The 24,470-nt window shown below is 46.0% G+C and overlaps 1 protein-coding gene across 1 annotated transcript in view; it reads right to left on the bottom strand.

The window, feature by feature from the left end:
• The window catches only part of LOC135541500 (ERC protein 2-like), a 76,912-nt gene extending 54,495 nt beyond the window's left edge, over window positions 1-22,417 (bottom strand). Inside the window, exons 1-2 of the mRNA XM_064967817.1 lie at window positions 22,351-22,417; window positions 11,730-12,566 (exon numbers count right to left, since the gene is read on the bottom strand). Of these exons, the coding sequence (XP_064823889.1) occupies window positions 11,730-12,407 (678 nt within the window). The 5' untranslated portion in view covers window positions 12,408-12,566; window positions 22,351-22,417. The remainder of the gene's footprint in view (window positions 1-11,729; window positions 12,567-22,350) is intronic.
• Window positions 22,418-24,470: the final 2,053 nt, after the last annotated feature.

Raw genomic sequence — 24,470 nt, 5'->3', positions numbered from 1 at the left:
TCTCCCTGCATATCCCTCTTCCTCTCCCTGCATATCCCTCTTCCTCTCCCTGCATATCCTTCTTCCTCTCCCTGCATATCCCTCTTCCTCTTCCTCTCCCTCTCTTTCTTCCTCTGCCTCATCTTCACCCTCTGCCTGTGCCACTCCCTCTGCTTCTCTCTTCCTCTCTCTTTGCCTCTGCCTCTCTCTTTGCCTCTGCCTCTCTCTTTGCCTCTGCCTCTCTCTTTGCCTCTGCCTCTTCCTCTCCCTCTCCCTATACCTCTCCCTATACCTCTCCCTCTGCCTCTGCCTATACCTCTCCCTCTTCCTTTACCTCTTCCTCTCCCTGCCTCTTCCTCTTCCTCCTCCTCTCCCTCTTCCTCTGCCTATGCCTCTCTCTTTGCCTTTACCTTTGCCCCTCTCCCTCTCCCTCTCTGTTTGGTGCATGTTCTAAACCACATGCCTTGTGAAGTACTTGTGACTATGGAAAGTAGTGGTCAGAACATAATGGACTACTAGACCATAATGTAGGTCTACAGTATTTCTCAGTCCTGGTCCTGTGGACCCTCTTGCCCTAGCACTAACATACCTGATTCAACTAATGAACTCCTCACCAAGTCTTTGATTTGAATGAGGTGGGTTAGTGCCAGGGCCAGGATTGAGAAACACTAATGTAGGAGACTGTTAGACATCACAGTAAGGACTCACATTGAGGGGATGGTTGCCTAGATGTCCTGGATATAGCAGATACATGATGCTACATGACATATCATCATTCATTCTTAATTTCTGGGCAGGTGAGTCATCCGTTTGCTGACGGGGGCTGCATGCGTCAGTGACAGGTCTCACCTTCATAGAGGGTAGCACAACCTGTTACTCACACACACAGGGAGGTTCAAAATAACAAACAAGAGGAACACACTGGCACAGGTTTCCACTAGAGATGAATCTGATAATGAAATGAATACCCATTCCGAACGGACCAGAGGACAGTCAGACCCGTTCCGAAAAGGCCTATGGAAAAACAGACCCAAAAATACTTATGCTGGTTGAGATCCGAGAGACCCGTTGAGATCCGAGAGACCCGTTGAGATCCGAGAGACCTGTTCAGATCCGAGATACCCGTTCAGATCCGAGAGTAGAAAGAGAGAGAACTAAACCAGCGCCATCAATAAACAAGTGATATTGGCTAAATGATCCACAGTTGTGTCCTAAACCCTAGAGAGACCGAGAGAAAGATGCCATGTTCCCAACACCAGCATACATTTCTTTAAATTTGCCAGATAAGCTACTACTGCAAAACAGATCAGTCAGTGCCTTCAGAAAGTATTCACAACTCTTGACTTTTACCACAGTTTGTTGTGTTGTGTCACTAGCCTACAATCAACTCCCCAGAATGTCAAACTGGAATTATATTTATTTTAAACAAACTAATAAAATATTAAAAGCTGAAATATCTTGAGTCAATAAGTATTAAACCCCTTTGTTATTGTAAGCCTAAATAAGTTCCGGAGTAGAAATGTGCCTAACAATTCACATAATAAGTTGCATGGATAGTGTTTAACATGATTTTTTTAATGACTACCTCATCTCTGTTCCCCACACATACAATTATCTGGAATGTCCCTCAGTCGAGTAGTGAATTTCAAACACAGATTGAACCACAAAGACCAGGGAGGTTTTCCAAAGCCTCGCGAAGAAGGGTGAAGTTATGAATTACACTTTGGGTGGTGTATCAATACACCCAGTCACTACAAAGATACAGGCTTCCTTCCTAACTCAGTTGCCAGAGAGGAAGGAAACTCAGGGATTTCACCATGAGGCTGATGGTGACTTTAAAACAGTTACAGGGTGCAATGGCTGCGATAGGAGAAAACTGAGGATAGATAAACAAAATTGTTGTCACTTCACAATAATAAACTAATTGACAGAGTGAAAAGAAGGAACCCTGTACAGATACAAAATATTCCAAAACATGAATCATGTTTGCAGTAAGGCACTAAAGTAACATTTTAAAAAATGTGGCAAAGAAATTAACTTTATGTCCTGAATACAACGTTTTGTGTTTGGGGCAAATCCAACACAACACATCACTGATTACCACTGTTCAAGAATGGTGGTGGCTGCATCATGTTATGGATATGCTTGTCATCAGCAAGGACTAGGGAGTTTTTTAGGATAAAAAGAAATGGAATAAAGCTAAGCACAGGCAAAATCCTAGAGGAAAACCTGGTTCAGTCTGCTTTCCAACAGACACTTGGACACAAATTAACATTTCAGCAGGACAATAACCTAAAACACAAGGCCAAATATACATTGGTGTTGCGAACCTCTGTGACATTGAATGTTCCTGAGTGGCCTAGTTAGAGTTCTGACCTAACTGGGCTTGAAAATCTATGGCAGGACGTGAAAGACAATGATCAACAACCAACTTGACAGAGCTTGAAGATTTATTTAAATAATAATGTGTAAATGTTGTATATTCCAGCTGTGCAAAGCTCTTAGAGACTTACCCATAAAGACTCACAGTTTCCAAAGATGATTCTAACCTATATTTATGTATTTACATTTCAATCAATTTGCTACATTTCTAAAAACATGTTTCACTTTGTCATTATAGGTTATTATGTGTAGATGGGTGAGATTTTTATTTATTTAATCCATTTTGAATTCAGGCTGTAAAACAATAAAATGTGGAATAAGTCAAGGAGTATGAATACTTTCTGAAGACACTGTAAATGACCTGTTTTATCGACTTGCAATAAACTGACACAGGTTCCAAGCTCGTGCAGGTCTCATCAACTCACACACATTAAATTAACAGAGGACGTGTCCAATTCCAGGTCCAGTTGGTAAATCAATTTTAATTGCACATACCCGAGACCCTTGACAATTACAGTGCATTCAGAAAGTATTCAGACCCCTTGACTTTTTCACATTTTGTTACATTACAGCCTTATTTCTGAAATGGATTAAATTGTTATTTTTCTTTATCAATCTACACACAATACCCCATAATGACAAAGCGAAAACAGGTTTTTAGACATTTTTGCAAACGTATTAAAAATAAAAAATATATCAGACCAGACCCAGATCTGAGACAAAAATCTGAATATAGGACCAGGACCTGCTCGGGACTCGGGTCAGATATCAGAATTCAGGTCTGTCAGACCCATGAAGACCTCTAGCTTCTGACCTTAGTTCTTTTATTATGTCTTTGTTTTAGTATGGTCAGGGCGTGAGTTGGGTGGGTTGTCTATGTTCTTTTTTCTATAATTTGTGATTTTCTGTGTTCGACCTAGTATGGTTCTCAATCAGAGGCAGCTGTTAATCGTTGTCCCTGATTGAGAATCATACTTTGGGAGCCTGGTTTCACTTTTGAGTTGTGGGTGTTTATTTTCCGTGTTAGTGTTTGTGCCACACAGGACTGTTTCGGTTTGATTACTTCACGTTTATGGTTTTTGTTCGGTGTTCATTACTTTATTAAAAAACATGAACACTTACCACACTGCGCTTTGGTCCTCACCTTCTTCCACCACAGATGTTCGTTACACACACACACGCGCATGCACATATCCACGAATGTACACACACACACACACACACACACACACTGACACTCTCAGCCACCACAAATGCACACACATGCACGCACACACATACACACACACATTGTCATGCTGAATGAACGCGCGCACTCGCACACACTGAAGGCCTTTGAGGTTCTGGTGAAATTCACAGTCATCTGCTTCAACATTACTATTCACTCATACCACTGACTACTACAGTAGTATGAACTTCACCAGAGGAATACAAGGCATTTCCCTGCTTCAGTTCAGCTCAAAGCATCTGACTAAAACTAATCTAGAATCAGTCATATTGACCTGAGATGACAAATACAAATTCACACAAATGGCTGAAATGCATTGTGACTCTTTTGCTGTGGCTACGGTTGGCTGATCATTCCCTGGGAGCCGACCAGGAGCATCTGACCGGACACCGGGGAAATTTTCCATCTGGAAAACTCTGACAGCTCCACTCCGCTTCGTTAAACCAAGGAGCTCTATGAAGGCCAAGCGCTGCAGAGCGTTACTCCAGCCGGATCGATAATCCCAGACCTGCTCACTAACTCCAGGAATTTACTGTTCAGTCCAACTGTCTCATGTCTCTGCTGTACATAATGGATAGATGGCGGGCAAGGAAGCACAAGCAGATTTGGTATGCTTTGACTAATCTACCCTTATTTCTACTCTACTCATCTCTCATATCTCTCATTTCCTCACTCTCTCTCTTCCATTATTTCCTTCCTTCTCATGAATCATCCTTCTTGAACTGTCTTTTCCCCCTCCTTCCTCTCCAATCATCCCCTCCTCTCCACTCATCCCCTTCCCTCCCTTCCTCTCCACTCATCCCCTCTACGCATCTCCTCCCCTCTCACCTCCACTCATCCCCTCCCCTCCACTCATCCCCTCCCCTCTTCTCTACTCATCCCCTCCTCTCCTCTCCACTCATCCCCTCCTATCCATGCATCCCCTCCTCTCCACCTATCCCTTCCACTCCTCCATCCATCTTCCTCTTCTCTGATCTAGACTTAAACCCTGTCTGTGATATGGGGCCAAGATGTTACTCACTCTAATGAGGCCTCTCATCTCCTCACTTTTCTCTCTCCCTCTCTCTCTTCCTCTTCCTTAGCGTCAAAATATCACCCATAGCTAACTCACTCTTCTCATGTCCTTTCTACACCTCTCCTCTCCTCCTCTCTTCCCATCCTCCCTGGTTTAAACCGGTCATGTTAAAAGCTCAGGTTAAAACTAGATGTCACAGGAATATCGGTCTGTCACTCCAGGGGGAGTGTTTAATCCCAGGGTCCTTAGTTTAGTGATGAGCTTGGAGGGCACAATGGTGTTGAACTCTGAGCTGTAGTCAATGAACAGAATTCTCACGTAGGTTCTCCTCTTATCCAAGTGGGAGAGGGCAGTGTGGAGTGCAATAGAGATTGCATCATCTGTAGATCTGTTGGGGCGGTGTGCACATTGGAGTGGGTGCAGGGTGTCTGGGATAATACATATTCATATGATTACTGCACATCCATGACAATTAAATGATATATATATACTGCACAATACTCTAATGGCCTAGCGTCACCCGGGTTAGGGAGGGGTTGGCCGGTAGGGATGTCCTTGTCTCATCGCGCACCAGGGACTCCTGTGGCGGGCCGGGCGCAGTGCGCGCTAACCAAGGTGTTTCCTCCGACACATTGGTGCGGCTGGCTTCCGGGTTGGATGTGCGCTGTGTTAAGAAGCAGTGCGGCTTGGTTGGGTTGTGTATCGGGGGACGCATGACTTTCAACCTTCGTCTCTCCCGAGCCCGTACGGGAGTTGTAGTGATGAGACAAGATAGTAGCTACTAAAACAATTGGATACCACGAAATTGGGGAGAAAACGGGGTAAAAATTCAAATAAATAAATAAAATAAATAAATACAAGCCTACTGTCATGCCCTGGTCTTAGTATTTTGTGTTTTCTTTATTTATTTGGTCAGGCCAGGGTGTGACATGGGTTTTGGTATGTGGTGTGTTTTGTCTTGGGGTTTTTCGTAGGTATTGGGATTGTGGTTTAGTGGGGTTTTCTAGCATAGTCTATGGCTGGCTGAAGTGGTTCTCAATCAGAGGCAGGTGTTTATCGTTGTCTCTGATTGGGAACCATATTTAGGCAGCCATATTCTTTGAGTGTTTCGTGGGTGATTGTTCCTGTCTCTGTGTTAGTTTGCACCAGTATAGGCTGTTTTGGTTTTTGTGTTACGTTTGTTGTTTTTTGTATTGATTCGTGTTCCTTGTTTCATTAAAACATGAATCTAAAAAGCCACGCCGCATTTTGGTCCGACTCTCCTTCACATGAAGAAAGCCGTTACAGAATCACCCACCACAACAGGACCAAGCGGCGTGACAACAGGCAGCAGCAGCAGCAGTGGGAGAGGCTGCATTATTTGGAAGACTGGACATGGGACGATGTATTGGATGGCAAGGGTTGCTACACATGGGAGGAGATCCTGGCGGGAAAGGATCGCCTTCCATGGGAACAGGTGGAGGCAGCGAGGAGAGCAGAGGCAGCCAGAGAGAGGAGCCGGCCATATGAGGGAACACGGTTGGCAAGGAAGCTTGGGAGTCAGCCCCAAACATTTCTTGGGGGGGCTCACAGGGAGTATGGCGACGCCAGGTAGGAGACCTACTCCAACTTCCTGTGCTTACCGGGGGGCAAGAGAGACCGGGCAGGCACCGTGTTATGTTGTGGTGCGCAAGGTGTCCCCAGTGCGGGTGCATAGCCCGGTGCGGTACATTCCAGCTCCGCGTATTGGCCGGGCTAGAGTGAGCGTCGGACCAAGTGCCATGAAGCCGGCTCTACGCATCTGGTCCCCAGTGCGTCTCCTTGGGCCGGCTTACATGGCACCAGCCTTGCGCACGGTGTCCCCGGTTCGCCTGCATAGCCCAGTGTGGGCTATTCCACCTCGCCGCACTGGCAGGGCGACCGGGAGTATTCAACCAGGTAAGGTTGGGCAGGCTCAGTGCTCAAGAGCTCCAGTGCGCCTGCACTGTCCGGTCTACCCAGTACCACCTCCACGCACCAGCCCTCCGGTGGCAGCTCCCCGCACCAGGCTTCCTGTGCGTGTCCTCGGCCCAGTACCACCAGTGTCAGCACCACGCATCAGGCCTACAGTGCGCCTCGCCTCTCCAGCGCTGCCAGAGCCTTCCTCCTCTACAGCGCTGCCGGAGTCTCCCGCCTGTTCAGCGCAGTCAAAGCCTTCCTCCTCTACAGCGCTGCCGGAGTCTCCCGCCTGTTTAGCGCTGCCAGAGCCTTCCTCCTCTACAGCGCTGCCTGAGTCTCCCGCCTGTTCAGCGCAGTCAAAGCCTTCCTCCTCTACAGCGCTGCCGGAGTCTCCCGCCTGTTCAGCGCAGTCAAAGCCTTTCGCCTCTACAGCGCTGCCTGAGTCTCCCGCCTGTTCAGCGCTGCTAGTCTGCAAGAAGCCGCCAGAGCCGCCAGTCTGCATGGAGCAGCCAGAGCCGTCAGTCAGCATGGAGCAGCCAGAGATGCCAGTCAGCATGGAGCAGCCAGAGCCGTCAGTCTGCCAGGATCCGTCAGTCTGCCAGGATCCACCAGTCAGCCAGACTCTTCCAGATCCGCCAGTCAGCCAGGATCTGCCGGAACCGCCAGCCAGCCAGGATCTGCCAGAGCCAACTACCTGCCTGAGCTTCCTCTCAGTGCCGAGCTTCCTCTCAGTCCCGAGCTGCCCCTCAGTCCCGAGCTGCCCCTCAGTCCCGAGCTGCCCTCAGTCCAGTGGGGCCCTTGGTGAGGGCTACTAGGCCAAGGTCGGTGGCGAGGGTCGCCTATCTAAGGACGCGAGGAAAATGGACTAAGACTTTGTTGGAGTGGGGTCCACGTCCCGCGCCGGAGCGTGGACAGACGCCCACCCGGACCCTCCCCTATGGGTTTAGGGGTGCGGCCGGGAGTCCGCACCTTGGGGGGGGGGGTCTGACTCTCCTTCACATGAAGAAAGCCGTTACACCTACCACACCCATGAACAGTGTAACCATCCTGCAACCACAACCACACAGGTACACACACACAGTAGATTAGTGGGCTCCATACAGACACACACATTCTCACAACCTGGGAGGAGGCTACAGGCTGGTTGGATCTAAGGAGCACTGAGGCTGAGCGAGGGGCCTAGCTGCTGGCCATTATAATGCAGAACTGCCGACAGGAAAGAGAACTGTTCCCCTGCTGTGAGACTAACATTGCCACTACAAATCTGTGTGTGTGTGGCTGTGTGTGTGAATGTATATATGTGTGCGTGCGTGTCTTCACGCGTGAGATGAGACGACTAACAAGATTACAGATCAGAGAAATATGGCAGTTTAGCAGGAACCAACAATCTCATCTGTGGAAACTGGTGTGTCTGGGCATAAACACAGCAGTGATATATCCACCATTTTGGGGATTGTGATGATGGTTGCTGACTGCCTGGCTCAGCAGCTCCGGCCCAGCTATAACAACACACACACACACACACACTGATGTTAAATAATGACCCAGAGTAGAGGCTAAATAATGACACGAAGTTGATGCTAAATAATGACCCCGAGTAGATGCTAAATAATGACAATGAGCTGATGCTAAATAATGACCATGAGCTGATGCTAAATAATGACCCTGAGCTGATGCTAAATAATGACCCTGAGCTGATGCTAAAATAATGATCAAAATGGTGAATGTTCAAAATGCTGTGGCCATAGCTGAGCTGAAGGTAATGATTACTGTAGATGCTAAGACCCACAGGGTGCTGCATGATTTGATGATAAGGTACCATTAGTAGAAAACTAGCATTTCAATGAAACAGATGTAGGCTAACTGTGAGTCGTTTGAGTGTGCTTGAATCGTGCGTTGAGTCATATGAGTGAGTTTTCTCCGCTACAACTCACGAATTCCACCGAAGTTGTTCCCTCTTCTTGTTCGGGCGGCGTTCGGCGGTCGTGTCACGTTCTGACCATAGTTCTGTTATTTTATTCTTTGTTTTAGTATGGTCAGGGAGTGAGTTGGGGTGGGCAGTCTGTGTTTGTTTTTCTATGTTGGTTTTTGTGTTGTCACGTTCTGACCATAGTTCTGTTATTTTATTCTTTGTTTTAGTATGGTCAGGGAGTGAGTTGGGGTGGGCAGTCTGTGTTTGTTTTTCTATGTTGGTTTTTGTGTTCGGCCTCGTATGGTTCTCAATCAGAAGCAGGTGTCGTTAGTTGTCTCTGATTGAGAATCATACTTAGGTAGCCTGGGTTTCACTTTTGGTTTGTGGGTGTTGGTTTCCATATGAGTGTTTGGGCCACACGATACTGTTTCGGTTTTGTAAATTCACGTCATCGTTTATTGTTTTGATTCAGTGTTCAGTGATTTCTTTAATTAAAGTCATCATGAACACTTACCACGCTGCGCTTTGGTCCGATCCTTACTCCTCCTCAGACGAAGAGGAGGAAATCCGTTACAGGTCGACGTCACCGGCTTTCTAGCTGCCAGTGATCCATGTTTCATTTTTCCTTTTGTTTTGTCTGTTTACACACCTGGTTCCCATCTCATGATTATGTTCCTTATTTAACCCTCTGGTTTCCCTTTCTGTTTTGTGCGTGATTGTCTTTCGTGTATTCCGGTGTGTTGTAGTTTGAGTCCTGTTTTGTCTTGTTTGGGATTTTGTTACGTTTTGGATTGAGTAAATCAGTGATTGTTACTCTTATCTGTGTCCTGCGCCTGACTCCGACGCTATCTTTTAGATCGACTCTGACAACAACGATGATGTAAGAAAGAACACATTGTATTTTCAGTATATAAATAATGTATAATATGTACTTTGGCTAATAGTGGGCTGCTAGAATAGACGGACTGAGCTAAAAGCAGACTGGATGTAATTTACTCTCTTCAGTCAGCAGCTCAACAAGTCTATTGGGCGAGGAATTCTTCCACCCTCCAGAACCATCGGACTGGAGGGGGGGGTTCTGTGTGTGAGTATGTGTTTGCCTTACAATACCCCAACCGTAACCCTGTGAATCAAAATACAAGTGAGCAATTACATTGGCAAGACACAGCTGCTTTTTATTAGCCAAACGCAATTCATTAATGTAGGCTAACTCTGTCTCCAGGGAGGGAGATATCATCCACAGCAATAAGAGCAACACTGTGTCAGAGAAGACAAACATTGAGAGGATTTACTCCACCTACACACACACACACACACACACACACATTGTAGATGTCACAAAATCTATAATTCATACACTGTATGTAGGCTCTGCCTCTTGTATGAGCTAAATCTATACATCATACGTGTCTTATCCCCTTATGTATACTCATATACTTTACTTCTCATGTGATAATGACAAAGTCACCACACACACCCTCAATGCACTGTATGAAAACAAGACATCCTGGATGTTAGATATACACTACATGGCCAAAAGTCGAATATTAATATGGAGTTGGTCACGCGTATGTTGCTATAACAGCCTCCACTCTTCTGGAAAGGCTTTCCTCTAGATGTTGGAACATTGCTGTGGGTACTTGCTTCCATTGAGCCACAAGAGCATTACTGAGGTCAGGTGCTGATGTTGGGCGATTAGGCCTTGCTCGCAGTCGGTGTTCCAATTCATCCCAAAGGTGTTCAATAGAATTGAGGTCTGGGCTCTGTGCAGGCCAGCCAAGTTCTTCCACACCGGTCTCAAAAAAACATTTCAGTATGGACCTCGCTTTGTGCATGCTGAAACAGGAAAGGGCCTTCCCCAAACTGTTGCCACAAAGTTGGAAGCACAGAATCATCTAGAACGTAATTGTATGCTGTAGCATTAAGATTTCCCTTCACTGGAACTAAGGAGCCTGAACCATGAAAAACAGCCACAGACCATTATTCCTCCTCCACCAAGCTTTACAGTTGGCACTATGCATTGGGCAGTGTTCTCCTGGCATCCGCCAAACACAGAATTGTCTGTCGGACTGCCAGATGGTGAAGCGTGATTCATCACTCCAGAGAATCCGTTTCCACTGCTCCAGAATCCAATGGCGGCGAACTGCCAGCCGAACCTTGGAATTGTGCATGGTGATCTTAGGCTTGTGTGCAGCTACTCAGCCATGGAAATCCATTTCATGAAGGCCCCGACGAACAGTTATTGTGCTGTCATTGCTTCCAGAGGCAATTTAGAACTCGATAGTGTCACAACCAACATACAGAGACACAGTGGGAAGGTACAGAGACCAATCAAATCAAATTTGGCTGTGGACATAGCCCTTACATCATCCATCTGTGGCTCAGTGGTGGCTGGTGTGCGGACTGTATAAGAATGTCTCATTGTAATAACTGAAATGGAATGAATGGAAAGATATCAAACACCACAAACACATGGAAACCATTCCATTCACATGGATACCATTCACATGGATACCATTCCATTCACTACATTCTAGCCATTATTATGAGCCAGTCCTCCTATATCTCCACCCACCAACCACCACTGTTGTTGCAAAATCCCTAAAATCAGCTGTGGCCGTACTGCAGCCTAGCAATCACTTGGGCACAATCTCTTGGGTACAATTTGGATAAAGCCTCCAGAAAAACAAACCAGGACGAACCAGGATGCTTTAACAAAGTGCAATTTTTTATATACTGTACAGTGTGTGGTGCGCTGCACTGAAACATAGAGTTGCGAAGTTGTACTTAATTATGATTTTACTACAGTAAGATAGATTATTTTAGAAGCTTCTTTCTGCATGCGTATCCACCTCGCTCCCCACCTCCATCCCTCCCATTCATTCTGAGAACTCCTCTAAAGGGAGGATGAGTGGGTTATGAAACATTTATGACCACCAACACCTCTTTCCAAAAAGGTTTCCACATGTATTAAATAAACATGACGGTGTGATAATTATTGGACATCAGGGAGTAGAGACAGAGAATATCTTGGGACAAAAAGAGAATAGTTAGAGTGATGAGACAGGAGCGAGAACAGGGAGAAACTGTGACAAGAAGGTAGAGAGATCCAGAAAAAAAAACATAGAGAGGGGACAGATGTCGGAGTGAGATGCAAAGGGAGATTGAGTTGTAGAAGTGCACACTGATCCTAGTACACACTATCAAGTGTGCACTTCCAACTACACACCACCAAGTGTATACTACCAAGAAGTAGCATAGGGGAGAGGAGGGGAGAAGGCATGTTGTGTTCTAACCTGGTTCTCCTCGTGAGTCACCCTCATCTGCTCCTTGAGGACGGAGGTACGCGCCGCCTCCTCCTTACGTATCATCCTCTCCTTCTTCAGCTCGGGGCTCCAGAAGCTCTTAATGCTGTTGGTGGACGAGCCCAGCTTGCTGTCCTTCAGGTCCAGCTCTCTCCTCAGCAGGTCATTCTCCCGCTGCATGTCCCGGAGTGTGGCCTGCATCTCCAGCAACTCCCCCCCACCACCCCTCACCGCCTGCCGCAGCAGGGCAGACGGCACCCCCTGGTGGTGGTGGTGGTGCTGCAGCATGGACAGGGAGCCTAGGTCACTGTAGGACAGCAGGTCAGTGTGGTGGCCCAGCCCCACCGTGGCAATGTTGGGGCTGCTGCCCATGCCCGTGACACGCCCCCCGTACATGGCCCGGTTGGAGGCACGCCCCAGCGTCATGGTGCCCTTGGGGTAGGTGGCGGTGGAGCCCACTCCCTCATGGTCGCTCAGATACATGGGCCCGGATGTGGCGTAGGCAGCGTTCAGCGACTGGATGTTCTCCATGGAGAGCGTCTTGCCCCCTCCACTGCTCCCACCCCCACTACTGGCCCTCCGGTGACCCAGCCTGGGGGACCTAGGCAGTCGTGGGGACCGTGCAGGGCTGCTCTCGATGTGGCCTACTGCTCGGGCACTGCCGTACATGTCCTGGGTGAGGGAGGTGTGGCCTGGGCTGGCCGGACGCACGCCACAGGGTCCTTACCAGGGGCGCGCTGCAACGATCACAGTGTACTCTCTCTCTGCAAGACACACAGGTGGCTCACTGCATGCCTGTGTGGGTGGAGGGCCTCAACGTCAACATATCTGTGGAAATGGGAGTAGAATTTGTCATCATAATGACAAGAAATCTGCTGCATATTTTGTGTTAGATAAAATAAAATAACTTCAAAAGCATATACAAAAACCATTCCTCTCTCTCTCACACACACACACACGCACACACACACAACCCCCCTGTAGGGTTTGGTGGGTGTGGTGTTGAAAAGAGCTGCTCTCCTCCTGTTCACATTGACAGCTGGGTGAGTGAGTCACCAGCCTGTGGCTCTGTGGGTTTATTTTACAGGAAGGGATTCCAATTCTAAGTGAACCCACTGGGAATCACAGCATCACCCTGGTTTCCCCTGGCCCAGGCACTCATCCCAGTCCTATTAGTGCTGACCCAGTCAGAAAGCAGAGAACACCTATCCTACTGTGCATAGTAGTACATAGTATAGCAACTATAGTATCATAAAGGCATAAAACCAGGTGCCATGCCCATCTGACACTCCGAGGCAAATTATATTCAACGAGGGGCTATGCGTTTTATGGAAAATAATGAACGACGTGGAAGGTGTGTTCCTCAAGGAACTGACCTTCCGTGGAGTTGCATTATTTTCCAGAGAACGCATAGAGCGCCGAGTTGATAATCCCTTTTATACCATGGCTATTTAACCTTTATTTAACTCGGCAAGTCAGTTAAGAACAAATTCTTATTTACAATGACGGCCTACCAAAACGCAAAAGGCCTCTCATATAAAAATATAGGACAAAACACACATCACGACAAGCGAGACAACACTACATAAAGAGAGACCTAAGACAACGACATAGCAAGGCAGCAGCAAATGACAACACAGCATGGTAGCAACACAACATGGCAGTAGCACAACACGGTAGCAGCACAAAACATGGTACAAACATTATTGGGCACAAACAGCACAAAGGGCAAGAAGGTAGAGACAACAAAACATTTTATTTTAAATGTAACCTTTATTTAACTAGCAAAGTCAGTAAAGAACATATTCTTATTTACAATGACAGCCTACTCCAAATCTGGATGACGCTGGGCCAATTGTCCCCTATGGGACTCCCAATCACGGCCAGATGTGATAAAGCCTGTATTCAAACCAGGTACTATAGTGACGCCTCTTGCACTGATATGCAGTGCCAAGGACCGCTGCCCCACTCGGGAGCCCCATCACGCAAAGCAGCCACAACTGTCAGCAAGAGTGTAAATGATTGAATCTTTGAATGAAGAGATTCAGATAAAACTGTCCAGTTTGAGTGTTTGTTGCAGCTTTAACACATTTGCCTCCAGAAATGTGTTCAACATCCACTGAAGTAGCTAGCAAGTTGACTAGATAGCTACAGTAGTTGCCGTGGTAACCAAACAAACAGTCCTACATTGCCATTTTGAAAATCGAATTCAACAATGCCAATAATGTTATGAATTTGACTTTTGTTGTCAAAAGCAACTCAAACATAGAACATGTAAGAATAAACTACAGGCAGGCATTGAATTCTACTGTGCGTTATATGAGAAATAATGCACACTCTAGAATGCCCCCTTCATGCCAATCAGAAATAAGTACTCAACAATGGCATGGTATAATTAAGCAATAAGGCCTGAGGGGGTGTGGTATATGGCCAATATACCACGGCTAAGGGTTGTTCTTCGGCTTGACACATCACAGAGTGCTAGGATACAGGTCTTAGCCGTGGTATATTGGCCATATATCACAAACCCTGAGATACCTTATTGCTATTATAAACTGGATACCGAAATAATGAGAGCAGTAAAAAAAAATGTTTTGTCATGCCCATGGTATACGGTCTGATATGCCATGGCTTTCAGCCAATCAGCATTCAGGGGTCGAACCACCCAGTTTAAAATAATATATAATACATGTCAATGAGCAGTCACCTTAGTGAGTGACTGGGTATCAGTTAGAGACTACATCCCCCAGAGTTGCGCACGCTTCCATTTCTTCTTCTGGAGCACTCAGCCGTATGTAATCTTATCCCTCACCTCAGGGTCATATTCACTAGACACCAAACGGAAGAAAATGGACTGAAACAGGGAGGGACTACCCTAATCTTGTTGAATAATAAACACCGGTATTCATTTTCCGTTGCAAACTGTTTTGCTACGGTTTGCACTAATGAACAGAAACCAGGGGAAGGCAGAATGCCTGCAAGTGTACCTCATCTTTTGTTCTAAAAATAAAGACAAATGGAGCTTCTGCTGTTGTATTAATGGCACATAATCAATGGGTAAAACAAATGTATTGTAATTGTCCATCTATAGACCTACATCATACAGCTGTGCTGTCATGGTATAGCTAAGGGCTCTATTCAGTCTCTAACGCTGAAGATCCACTTTATAGCACGATTGACAATTTAAGGCAATGTTCCCACGGTCACAGAGACTGCGTTCACGGTAAACGCTGCATATGCCGGCTCAATCGGAAATTACCTTTACATTTTTAGGCGGATCTTCCACGATACTTTGGCGATACGGATTTAATCCAGCCATTTAAATCTATGTTTCAAATGAATTGTAATTCCCACCTAGAAAACAGATTACAGAGCGGTGTGTGAACGTAATGCTTCCTACTGTAGGCTACTGCTAGTGTTTGCTGGACACACATTAGCATGCACAGAGCTCAATTCCATGTGGAGTCATTATACACCAGAGTCGTCAAAATGGCAGCCACGTTTCTGGACATCACATTTAGCTGAGTGGTTACCGCCTCCAGTATATGATCTTTGTCCCAAATGGTATTCCCTATATTGTGCACTACTTTTGACCAGAGCCCTATGTGCCCTGGTCAAAAGTAGTTCACTATATAGGGAATTGTTGCCATTTGGAATGCTCCCCCAGTGTTATCAAAGGGCTCTGGAGGTACAGGAAGCAAATAGGGTTCTGGTAGGAGAAAACCAAAGATGAATGGCTGTTTTAAGGGATGGTGGTGGTGCTTCTCTGTCTATGGGGATAACTGGGCTGTTTTAACTGATGATGGTGCTGTCTGTCTGTCTGTCTGTCTGTCTGTCTGTCTGTCTGTCTATGGGGATAACTGGGCTGTTTTAAGTGATGATGGTGCTGTCTGTCTGTCTGTTTGTCTATGGGGATAACTGGGCTGTTTTAAGTGATGATGGTGCTGTCTGTCTGTCTGTTTGTCTATGGGGATAACTGGGCTGTTTTAAGTGATTATGGTGCTGTCTGTCTGTCTGTGGGGATAACTGGGCTGTTTTAAGTGATGATGGTGCTGTCTGTCTGTCTGTCTGTCTGTCTGTCTGTGGGGACAACTTGTTCGTACAGAAACAATACATGTATTTGATCTCTGAAGGATTTACCAACATAATTGCAATTAGGGGGGGTAGCGTAATACTGTTTACACTACAGCGTGTTGGTCTGAGTGTGAATGTGTAAAATGGGCTCAAAACGTCTCCCTCTCTATACTTAGTATTTCTCCAATTCCATTCAACTGTTTTTGTTTTACACTGAACAAAATATAGACGCAACATGTAAAGTATTGGTCTCAGGTTTCATGAACTGAAATAAAAAATCCCAGAAAAGTTCCATATGCTCAAAAAGTCTCCCAAATGTTGTGCACAAATTTGTTCAGATCCCTGTTAGTGAGCATTTCTTCTTTGCCAAGATAATCCATCCACCTGACAGGTGTGGCATATCAAGAAGCTGATTAAACAGCATGATCATTACACAGGTGCACCTTCTGCTGGGGGAAATAAAATGCCACTCTAAAATGTGCAGTTTTGTCGCACAAAATCCCACAGATGTCTCAAGTTTTGAGGGAGCGTGAAATTGGTATTCTGACTGCAGGAATGTCCACCAGAGCTGTTGCCAGACAATTGAATGTTAATTTCTGTCCAACTGGCCTCACAACCGCAGACCAGGGGTGTTTCTCAAAATGTATACCATCGTGTTCCAGAGCACTCAAATTGGAGCATGAGACCATCGGAGCATGAGTCCAAATATGCGAAACGGAGCACGGAGGGCACTTCTCGAATGCGTGCTCCGTTTGTACAAATTTTGAAGCATGCATCGATGCAAGCTTCAACGGAAAGTATGCAATGAAATAGGATGCAACCAATTAAAAAATGAAGCACATTTTCTTGAAATCATTATTTGAGCTGAAGAGAGAGCAAATACACTCCTACTTCGGAATGAAATGCTGCATATTCACATCTCATATGTTGCCTGACTACAATATTGTATATTGATACGTTAATAAATACATGCTGTGTTCATTTTGGCATGGTTACCTGTCTACAATACCCACTGTAGTGTGTGTAGGTCGCAAGCCCATAGTAAGTCAATGAAGCTAACTGGCTAGCTACTACTGTTAGCTAGCCAGATAGCCACAACGAATTGTTAGCTAGCTACCCACAAATAATTGACATCTACCTTCGATAACATTGGTTTTAGGTCATTTTTGCCTGTTATACTATCTGGTTAGCTACATTATTACGATTCACATTTAGCTAGCTGATGGTTATGAAGTAAAACGTTTGCTTTGTGTATATTTTGTTTCATCTCTATTGCTACTGTCTTGGTTAGAAGAAGGAAGGTTCAGTAAATGGGTAAGTCCATAGTAAATCAATAGGGCTAATTGACTAGTCAAGAATAATTGTTAGCTAGCTACCCACGAAGAATTGACATCTACTGTACCTTGCATAACATTCGTTTTAGGTTATGTTTGCCTAGCTAGAGCTACAAGGATTTGCATAAATCCAGTTGATAATTATGAAGCAAAATGTTGGCTTTGTGTATATCTTGTTTGGTCTCTATCGTTGCCATTGTCTTAGCTGGAATAATGTTTGGCGAATGGGGAGAAGCAAGTGCTTCTCAAATGTAATGTGTTATCCGTTCTCCACACTCTCGTCCTGACAAGAACATACTCAAAATAACGTCCTCGGAGAATGCACTTGGCGCATGAGAGTGCGGAGCACCGTAGTATGTATATTGAAAAAAAAAACAGGTGTATGGCGTCGTGTTGATCAGCGGTTTGCTGATGTCAACGTTGTGAACAGACTGCCCAGTGGTACCTGTGGGTTATGGTATGTGCAGGCATAAGCTACGGACAACGAACACAATTGCATTTTATCAATGCCAATTTAAACGCATAGAGATGCCGTGATGAGATCCTGAGGCCCTTTGTGAGGCCCATTTTTTTTATTAGGTATGTGTATATCTGTATTCCCAGTCATGTGAAATTCTTATATTAGGGCCTTATGAATGTATTTTAATTGACTGATTTCCTTATATGAACTGTAACTCGGTAAAACCTTTGAAATGATTGCATATTGTGTTTATATTTTTCTTCAGTTTAGTTTGATGATCTTCTGGGAGGAAGTAATGATTATGTACATTTTGTGTACATGTTTGAATTTTATTAAGTTTTAGGTATCCAAAGTGGTAGTTATGTCTGTATGTAATCAGATTCTACAACTGAATATGAGAATATCTGTGTCCCGGGTAGAACCCTATTCCCTGTGTAGTCCACTACTTTTGACCAGAGCCCTGGTCAGGGGTGGTGCCCTATATGGGGAATGGTTAGGCATTTGGGACGTATCCTAAAATACCATTTTACAACAATCAAGTGTAACAGTATAACTTTAGACCGTCCCCTCGCCCATACCCGGGCGCAAACCAGGGCCCATCTGCACACATCAACAACAGTCACCCACAAAGCATCGTTACCCATCGCTCCACAAAAGCCACGGCCCTTGCAGAGCAAGGGGAACAACTACTTCAAGGTCTCAGAGCAAGTGACGTCACTGATTGAAACGCTATTTAGCGCGCACCGCTAACAAAGCTAGCCGTTTCACATCCGTTACACTCACCCCCCTTTTGACCTCCTCCTTTTCCGCAGCAACCAGTGATCCGGGTCACGGCACCAATGTAACAGTATAACTTTAGACCGTCCCCTCGCCCATACCCGGGCGCGAACCAGGGACCCTCTGCACACATCAACAACAGTCACCCACAAAGCATCGTTACCCATCGCTCCACAAAAGCCGCGGCCCCTGCAGAGCAAGGGGAACTACTACTTCAAGGTCTCAGAGCAAGTGACGTTACCGATTGAAACGCTATTTAGCCTGCACCGCTAACTAAGCTAGCCGTTTCACATCCGTTACACAAGCAGCAGCATCATCAGGATCTAGCACCATCAGTAGTCTTCTAAACACTTTAGTGTCGCACATTTCCAGCAACTTTCCCAAAATTCTCTGGTTTTCCAAAAATGCAGGGTTTCTGGAAATTTTGGGAAAGTTACTGGAATTTTGCAACACTTAGCCACTCCCAGTAGCACTCTCAGACTCTAGCCAATCATCTTTGAGCCACATGGTGGTTGTATGTAAGTGTTACGTAATGCAATGTTTTTAGATTTTAGATGTGTTATTGTTAGACCACTCATTTTACCTAATGTTAGGAGGCTGTGTGTTATACTCAGGCTCTTCAGTGTCAATCTAACATTGTATTTATTTGTACTTTTCTCCCAGTGCCAGTCTTTTTGTGCTATCATGCCAACTTAATGGAGTTGGCAAGAGCACAAACAGATCTGGGACCAGACTCATTTTGTTAGGCTCCAGTGTAAAAAGTGCAATATGTCTAAGAGCATTTTCCATTTTTCCTCCTCCCTCCCTCCCTCCCTCCCTCCCTCCCTCCCTCCCCCTCCCTCCCTCCCTCCCTCCCTCCCTCCCTCCCTCCCTCCCTCCCTCCCTCCCTCCCTCCCTCCCCCTATCTCCCTCCCTATCTCCCTCCCTATCTCCCTCCCTCCCTCCCTCCCTATAAAATTCTATTATCAAGTCAAACATTTAATTGGTTGTAGCTGTTCTTCATGGTCCCTCCCACTGCCCTTTCATTTTGATTTGATTGGTTGTATTATGACGGAGATGACTAAGATGTGGTTGTCCCACCTAGCTATCTTAAGATGAACTGTGAACTTAAGATGAACTGTAAGTTCCTCTGGATAAGTGTGTCTGCATTTAATTACTAAAATGTAAATGTATTATCAGAATAACTGGGTTGTTTTAAGGGATGGTGTTGTCTGTCTGTGATGATAACTGGGCTGTATTCTTCCTTCCGGGCCACACTTGCATCATCTTCTCAAAAGACATGGTTTCCATGGTGACTGCATTGTCTGGGCTTACAGCGATAAAGCACCTGGGTTGGCAGTCCTCTTACATCACGCTAACTTATGTTTGAAAAGGCAAGAAAAAATAGTATTGCTGTGAATTCCAGTGTGGGTGGATAGAGGAAGGAGAAAGGAAATGTGAGAGTGACTACAGATGGTCTGGTCACCTGTACCATTCACTCCTCCCTCCATGCCAGGGTAAGGGTGAGGACAAGATGGCCACTATCTTTACCGGAACCATTATGTGCCTGCCCTACAGCCAGACCTGACTTTGCCTATAGCACCACCTCTCCCTTTCAGAATCAGATAGTGATGTGATATGGCTGTATGTCTGTCTATGAAGTCCCACAAGGATATTGGAGGCAATGAAAGTATTTTACAGCCTGGTGTTTGGAAATTACAATGACCATAGGACTTGGCAAGACAGCAGAAACAGATATGGGTCCAGGCTAAGCATTTTGCGGACAAGATAGAAATATTGTAGAAATACCTGTGAGAAAATACATAAGTAGGCAATTACAACAACACGATGACAGACGTTTTCTGCAAAAATAAGCTTTAAAATGGGATGCAAGTGTTACAAATACAAAATGGCAGAGTGAATCAAATTTAATCCATTGGAAAGGGTGTAATATGTCAGCCTACATTAGCTGAGAGGACTGAAGCAGTTGTATTAGCAAAACAAGTTGCTTTTTCAGCAGCCAGTCCCTCAGAGGCTGTAGCTAATTAAGTTCAAACAAGTTATACAACATGCATATCAGGAGGCTGCCAATTCTTATCTTCAATTGGCTTCCAATGGCTACAATGTGTTTGTGAAGTCTGTAGTGGAAATGTTGGAAAAGCATCAAGAGCTGCATGTGGCCAGCTGGGTTCAAACCCCAGGTCTCCTGGGTGCAACAAGACTTTGCTATCCCACTGAGCTAAACGCCTGTCTTCTGTCTGTGAAGCCACATCAACACAGGAGCCTACAATCCTCTCCCATTAAAGCGGTCCGGGGTTGTGATGCTGAATCGAACCAACATCAGTGCTGAATCCACAAACAGCGTTAGCGCTAACTGCGGTGCTGTCCATGGTGCTGAACCAAGAGTCAAACACATTGCATATATTTGCATATGCAATCAACAAGCCAGACGATGATAATACTCTTAGCCTAATAAAGGCAGGTGTTATGTGGCAGAAAAGCGTAAGCAGCTGTGTTTGCGAGGGCCAAAATAACTACAAGCGAAGGACTGTGCAGAAGAAATTGTCGACCGAGATTCAGAGATGTGTCACGGAATCGGTCGCACATATGGGTGTTTCTGTGTAAATAAATAATGCTGCTTTTAGTTTTGGGGCTGTCTACATTTCTATAAGGCCATGTCATTTTCCTTTCATCAACCACGCGCAACCTTAGAAAATCTTTATTTTGGTGGCCTTTAAGGCATCAAAATCCACATAAGACCACAGCAGTCTCTCTCTAAATATCATTATAAATCACATACACACGCCAATGTGGCATCATTGTTCCAGTCACACATGTATGTAAATGGTGAATGTTTCATCCATCATGCATACTGTACCTTAGGCTAGAGTTTGAATACAAACATTCACACCTGGACATCATTTAAAATTTACTCAACATCGGCACAACACGTGCCGCACGAGGTCAGCTGCATAGGCTACAACTGTGCAGAATAATTACGTGGGGCAAATTATGTATATGGTCCACTAAGTAGGCTACATAATATTGAATGACCATCATCAAGCGTTACCATTGACAAGACACCAAACCCCACAATTGAAACCACTCCCCTTGCCTTTCATTATTGGTTGAGAGGATCAGATAGCAGAAAAACGTTTTTCCTAATGGCTGTCACCCTTGTCAGTTAGCCAACATGAAACGTCGATTTCTGAAGGGGGCTCATTAGTTTGAGGGGGGACATGTAGCTGTAGGGTTCTTCTCATATCGCTTTTAAAAAATTGTTGGAACATAAAACGATAATGTTTAGTAGCCTAATATCCTAAATGATATACAGTATCAATAAGATCCTGGTATCAATATTGCAAAATATTTCTAATTCATAATGACAGCATCTGTAAAATGCTTCCTCCTGAATTATTCTAACAAGGACATATATGACATAATGAAACCCTGGGGCATTACAGACGTTTAATATGTCGAATTGTCAGTGTTTAATATGTGATATTACGTGTTTCTCGGGACTATATACATTTTATCTAAATGCAATGTGATAATGTATGACAATTAGCCACTAGATGTATAAAACCGTATACATTACAGAGCACTGGGCCCTATTAAGATAAAATACGATTCTAACGCCCTCGAAATCCTTTATATTGAAAATTAAATAGACTTATATGCAATTCTTTCACTTTTCCTGGACACCGATTCTACTCGAAATGAGCCGACAAAAACAAATTAGATTTTCACCCGGATCGAATGAGTGAAATGGGCCTATACATGATAAAAACAGAGTGACTACAAATTACCTTGCCTACCGTACGTTTTTCCCATGCATGCATCTACAATACCTTCCAACGAAAGGATTGGGAGTGATTTTTTACGCACACATCGAAAAAAACTTCACTATTTACACATTTACTGAGACAGTACTGCTCTATATCATACATATCAGCATTGATCTTGAATAAATCAAATAGAAATGTACCTTTTCCTACAGTTAATTCCTCTCCATCACCTTTCAGAGACAGCAACTCCATTCACACCAGTCAAGCATCCTGCGCTGTCATTGGGCAGCGGACACGCGCTCTCTCTCGCTACCTACTACAGAGCAGCACAGTCTGATTTAAAGGGACAGTCAAAAGAGAGCAGAGTATTGAACCATCGAAACGTAACTGTAATCCCAATATAGAAATCTAATTTTTCAACTCACAAATTCATCAGACTTAATCATTAACCTCCCTGTGTTAGGCTTTCGTTGTGGGAAGGAGAGTCGGACCAAAATGCGGCATGTAGATTACATTCATGTTTAATGACAAACACACTAAACACAAACACTACAAAACAATAAACGTAATGAACGTAACGAAAACCGAAACAGCCCATACTTGTGTAAACTAACACAGAACAAGGACATCAGGACACTAAGGACAATCACCCAAGAAACACTCAAAGAATATTGCTGCTTAAATATGGTTCCCAATCAGAGACAATGATAAACACCTGCCTCTGATTGAGAACCACTCCAGACAGCCATAGACTATGCTAGATACCCCCACTAAGCCACAAACCCAATACCTAACAAAACCCCAAGACAAAACACACCACAATAAACCCATGTCACACCCTGGCCTGACCAAAATAATAAAGAAAACACAAAACACTAAGACCAGGGCGTGACAGAACCCCTCCCCCAAGGTGCGGACTCCCGGACGCACACCAAAAACCATAGGGGAGGGTCCGGGTGGGCGTCTGTCCATGGTGGCGGCTCTGATAGAATGGAGCCCACGTCCCGCGCCAAAGTCTTAGTCCCTCCTCCTCGCGTCCTAGGATAGTCCACCCTCGCCACCAACCATGGCCTAGTAGTCCTCACCCAGAACCCCACTGGACTGAGGGGCAGCTCGGGACTGAGGGATAGCTCGGGACTAAGGGGAAGCTCGGGACTGAGGGGTAGTTCGGAACTGAGGGGAAGCTCAGCACTGAGAGGAAGCTCAGCACTGAGAGGAAGATCAGGCAGGTGGTTGGATCTGGCAGATCCTGGCTGGCTGGCTGTTCTGGCAGATCCTGGGTGACTGGCGGATCTGGAAGGGTCTGGCTGACTGGCGGATCTGGAAGAGTCTGGCTGACTGGCAGATCTGGAAGAGTCTGGCTGACTGGCAGATCTGGAAGAGTCTGGCTGACTGGCAGATCTGGAAGAGTCTGGCTGACTGGCGGATCCTGGCTGACTGGCGGATCTGGAAGAGTCTGGCTGACTGGCGGATCTGGAAGAGTCTGGCTGACTGGCAGATCTGGAAGAGTCTGGCTGACTGGCAGATCTGGAAGAGTCTGGCTGACTGGCGGATCCTGGCAGACTGACGGATCTGGCTGCTCCATGCTGACTGGCGGCTCTGGCTGCTCCATGCTGACTGGCGGCTCTGGCTGCTCCATGCTGACTGGCGGCTCTGGCGGCTTCTTGCAGACTGACAGATCTGGCGGCTTCTTGCAGACTGGCAGCTCTGGCGGCTCCTTGCAGACTGGCAGCTCCTTGCAGACTGGCAGCTCCTTGTAGACTGGCAGCTCCTTGCAGACTGACAGCTCTAGCTGCTCCATGCGGACCGACAGCTCTGGCTGCTCCATGCAGACTGGCAGCTCTGGCTGCTCCATGCAGACTGACAGCTCTGGCTGCTCCATGCAGACTGAAAGCTCTGGCTGCTCCATGCAGGCGGGCAGCTCTGGCTGAGCTGAACAGGCATGAGACTCCAGCAGCGCTGTAGAGGAGGAAGGCTCTGGCAGCGCTGAACAGGCGGGAGACTCCGGGAGCGCTGGAGAGGAGGAAGGCTCGGGCAGCGCTGGAGAGGCGGGAGACTCCGGCAGCGCAGGAGAGGAGGAAGGCTCGGGCAGCGCTGGAGAGGCGAGGCGCACTGTAGGCCTGATGCGTGGTGCTGGCACTGGTGGTACTGGGCCGAGGACACGCACAGGAAGCCTGGTGCGGGGAGCTGCCACCGGAGGGCTGGTGTGTGGAGGTGGTACAGGGTAGACCGGACCGTGCAGGCGCACTGGAGCTCTTGAGCACCGAGCCTGCCCAACCTTACCTGGTTGAATACTCCCGGTCGCTCTGCCAGTGCGGCG

The sequence above is a fragment of the Oncorhynchus masou genome, chromosome 6, assembly GCF_036934945.1.
Source record: "Oncorhynchus masou masou isolate Uvic2021 chromosome 6, UVic_Omas_1.1, whole genome shotgun sequence".
NCBI classification, from domain to species: domain Eukaryota; kingdom Metazoa; phylum Chordata; class Actinopteri; order Salmoniformes; family Salmonidae; genus Oncorhynchus; species Oncorhynchus masou.
This window is presented reverse-complemented; position numbering and strand designations above follow the sequence as displayed.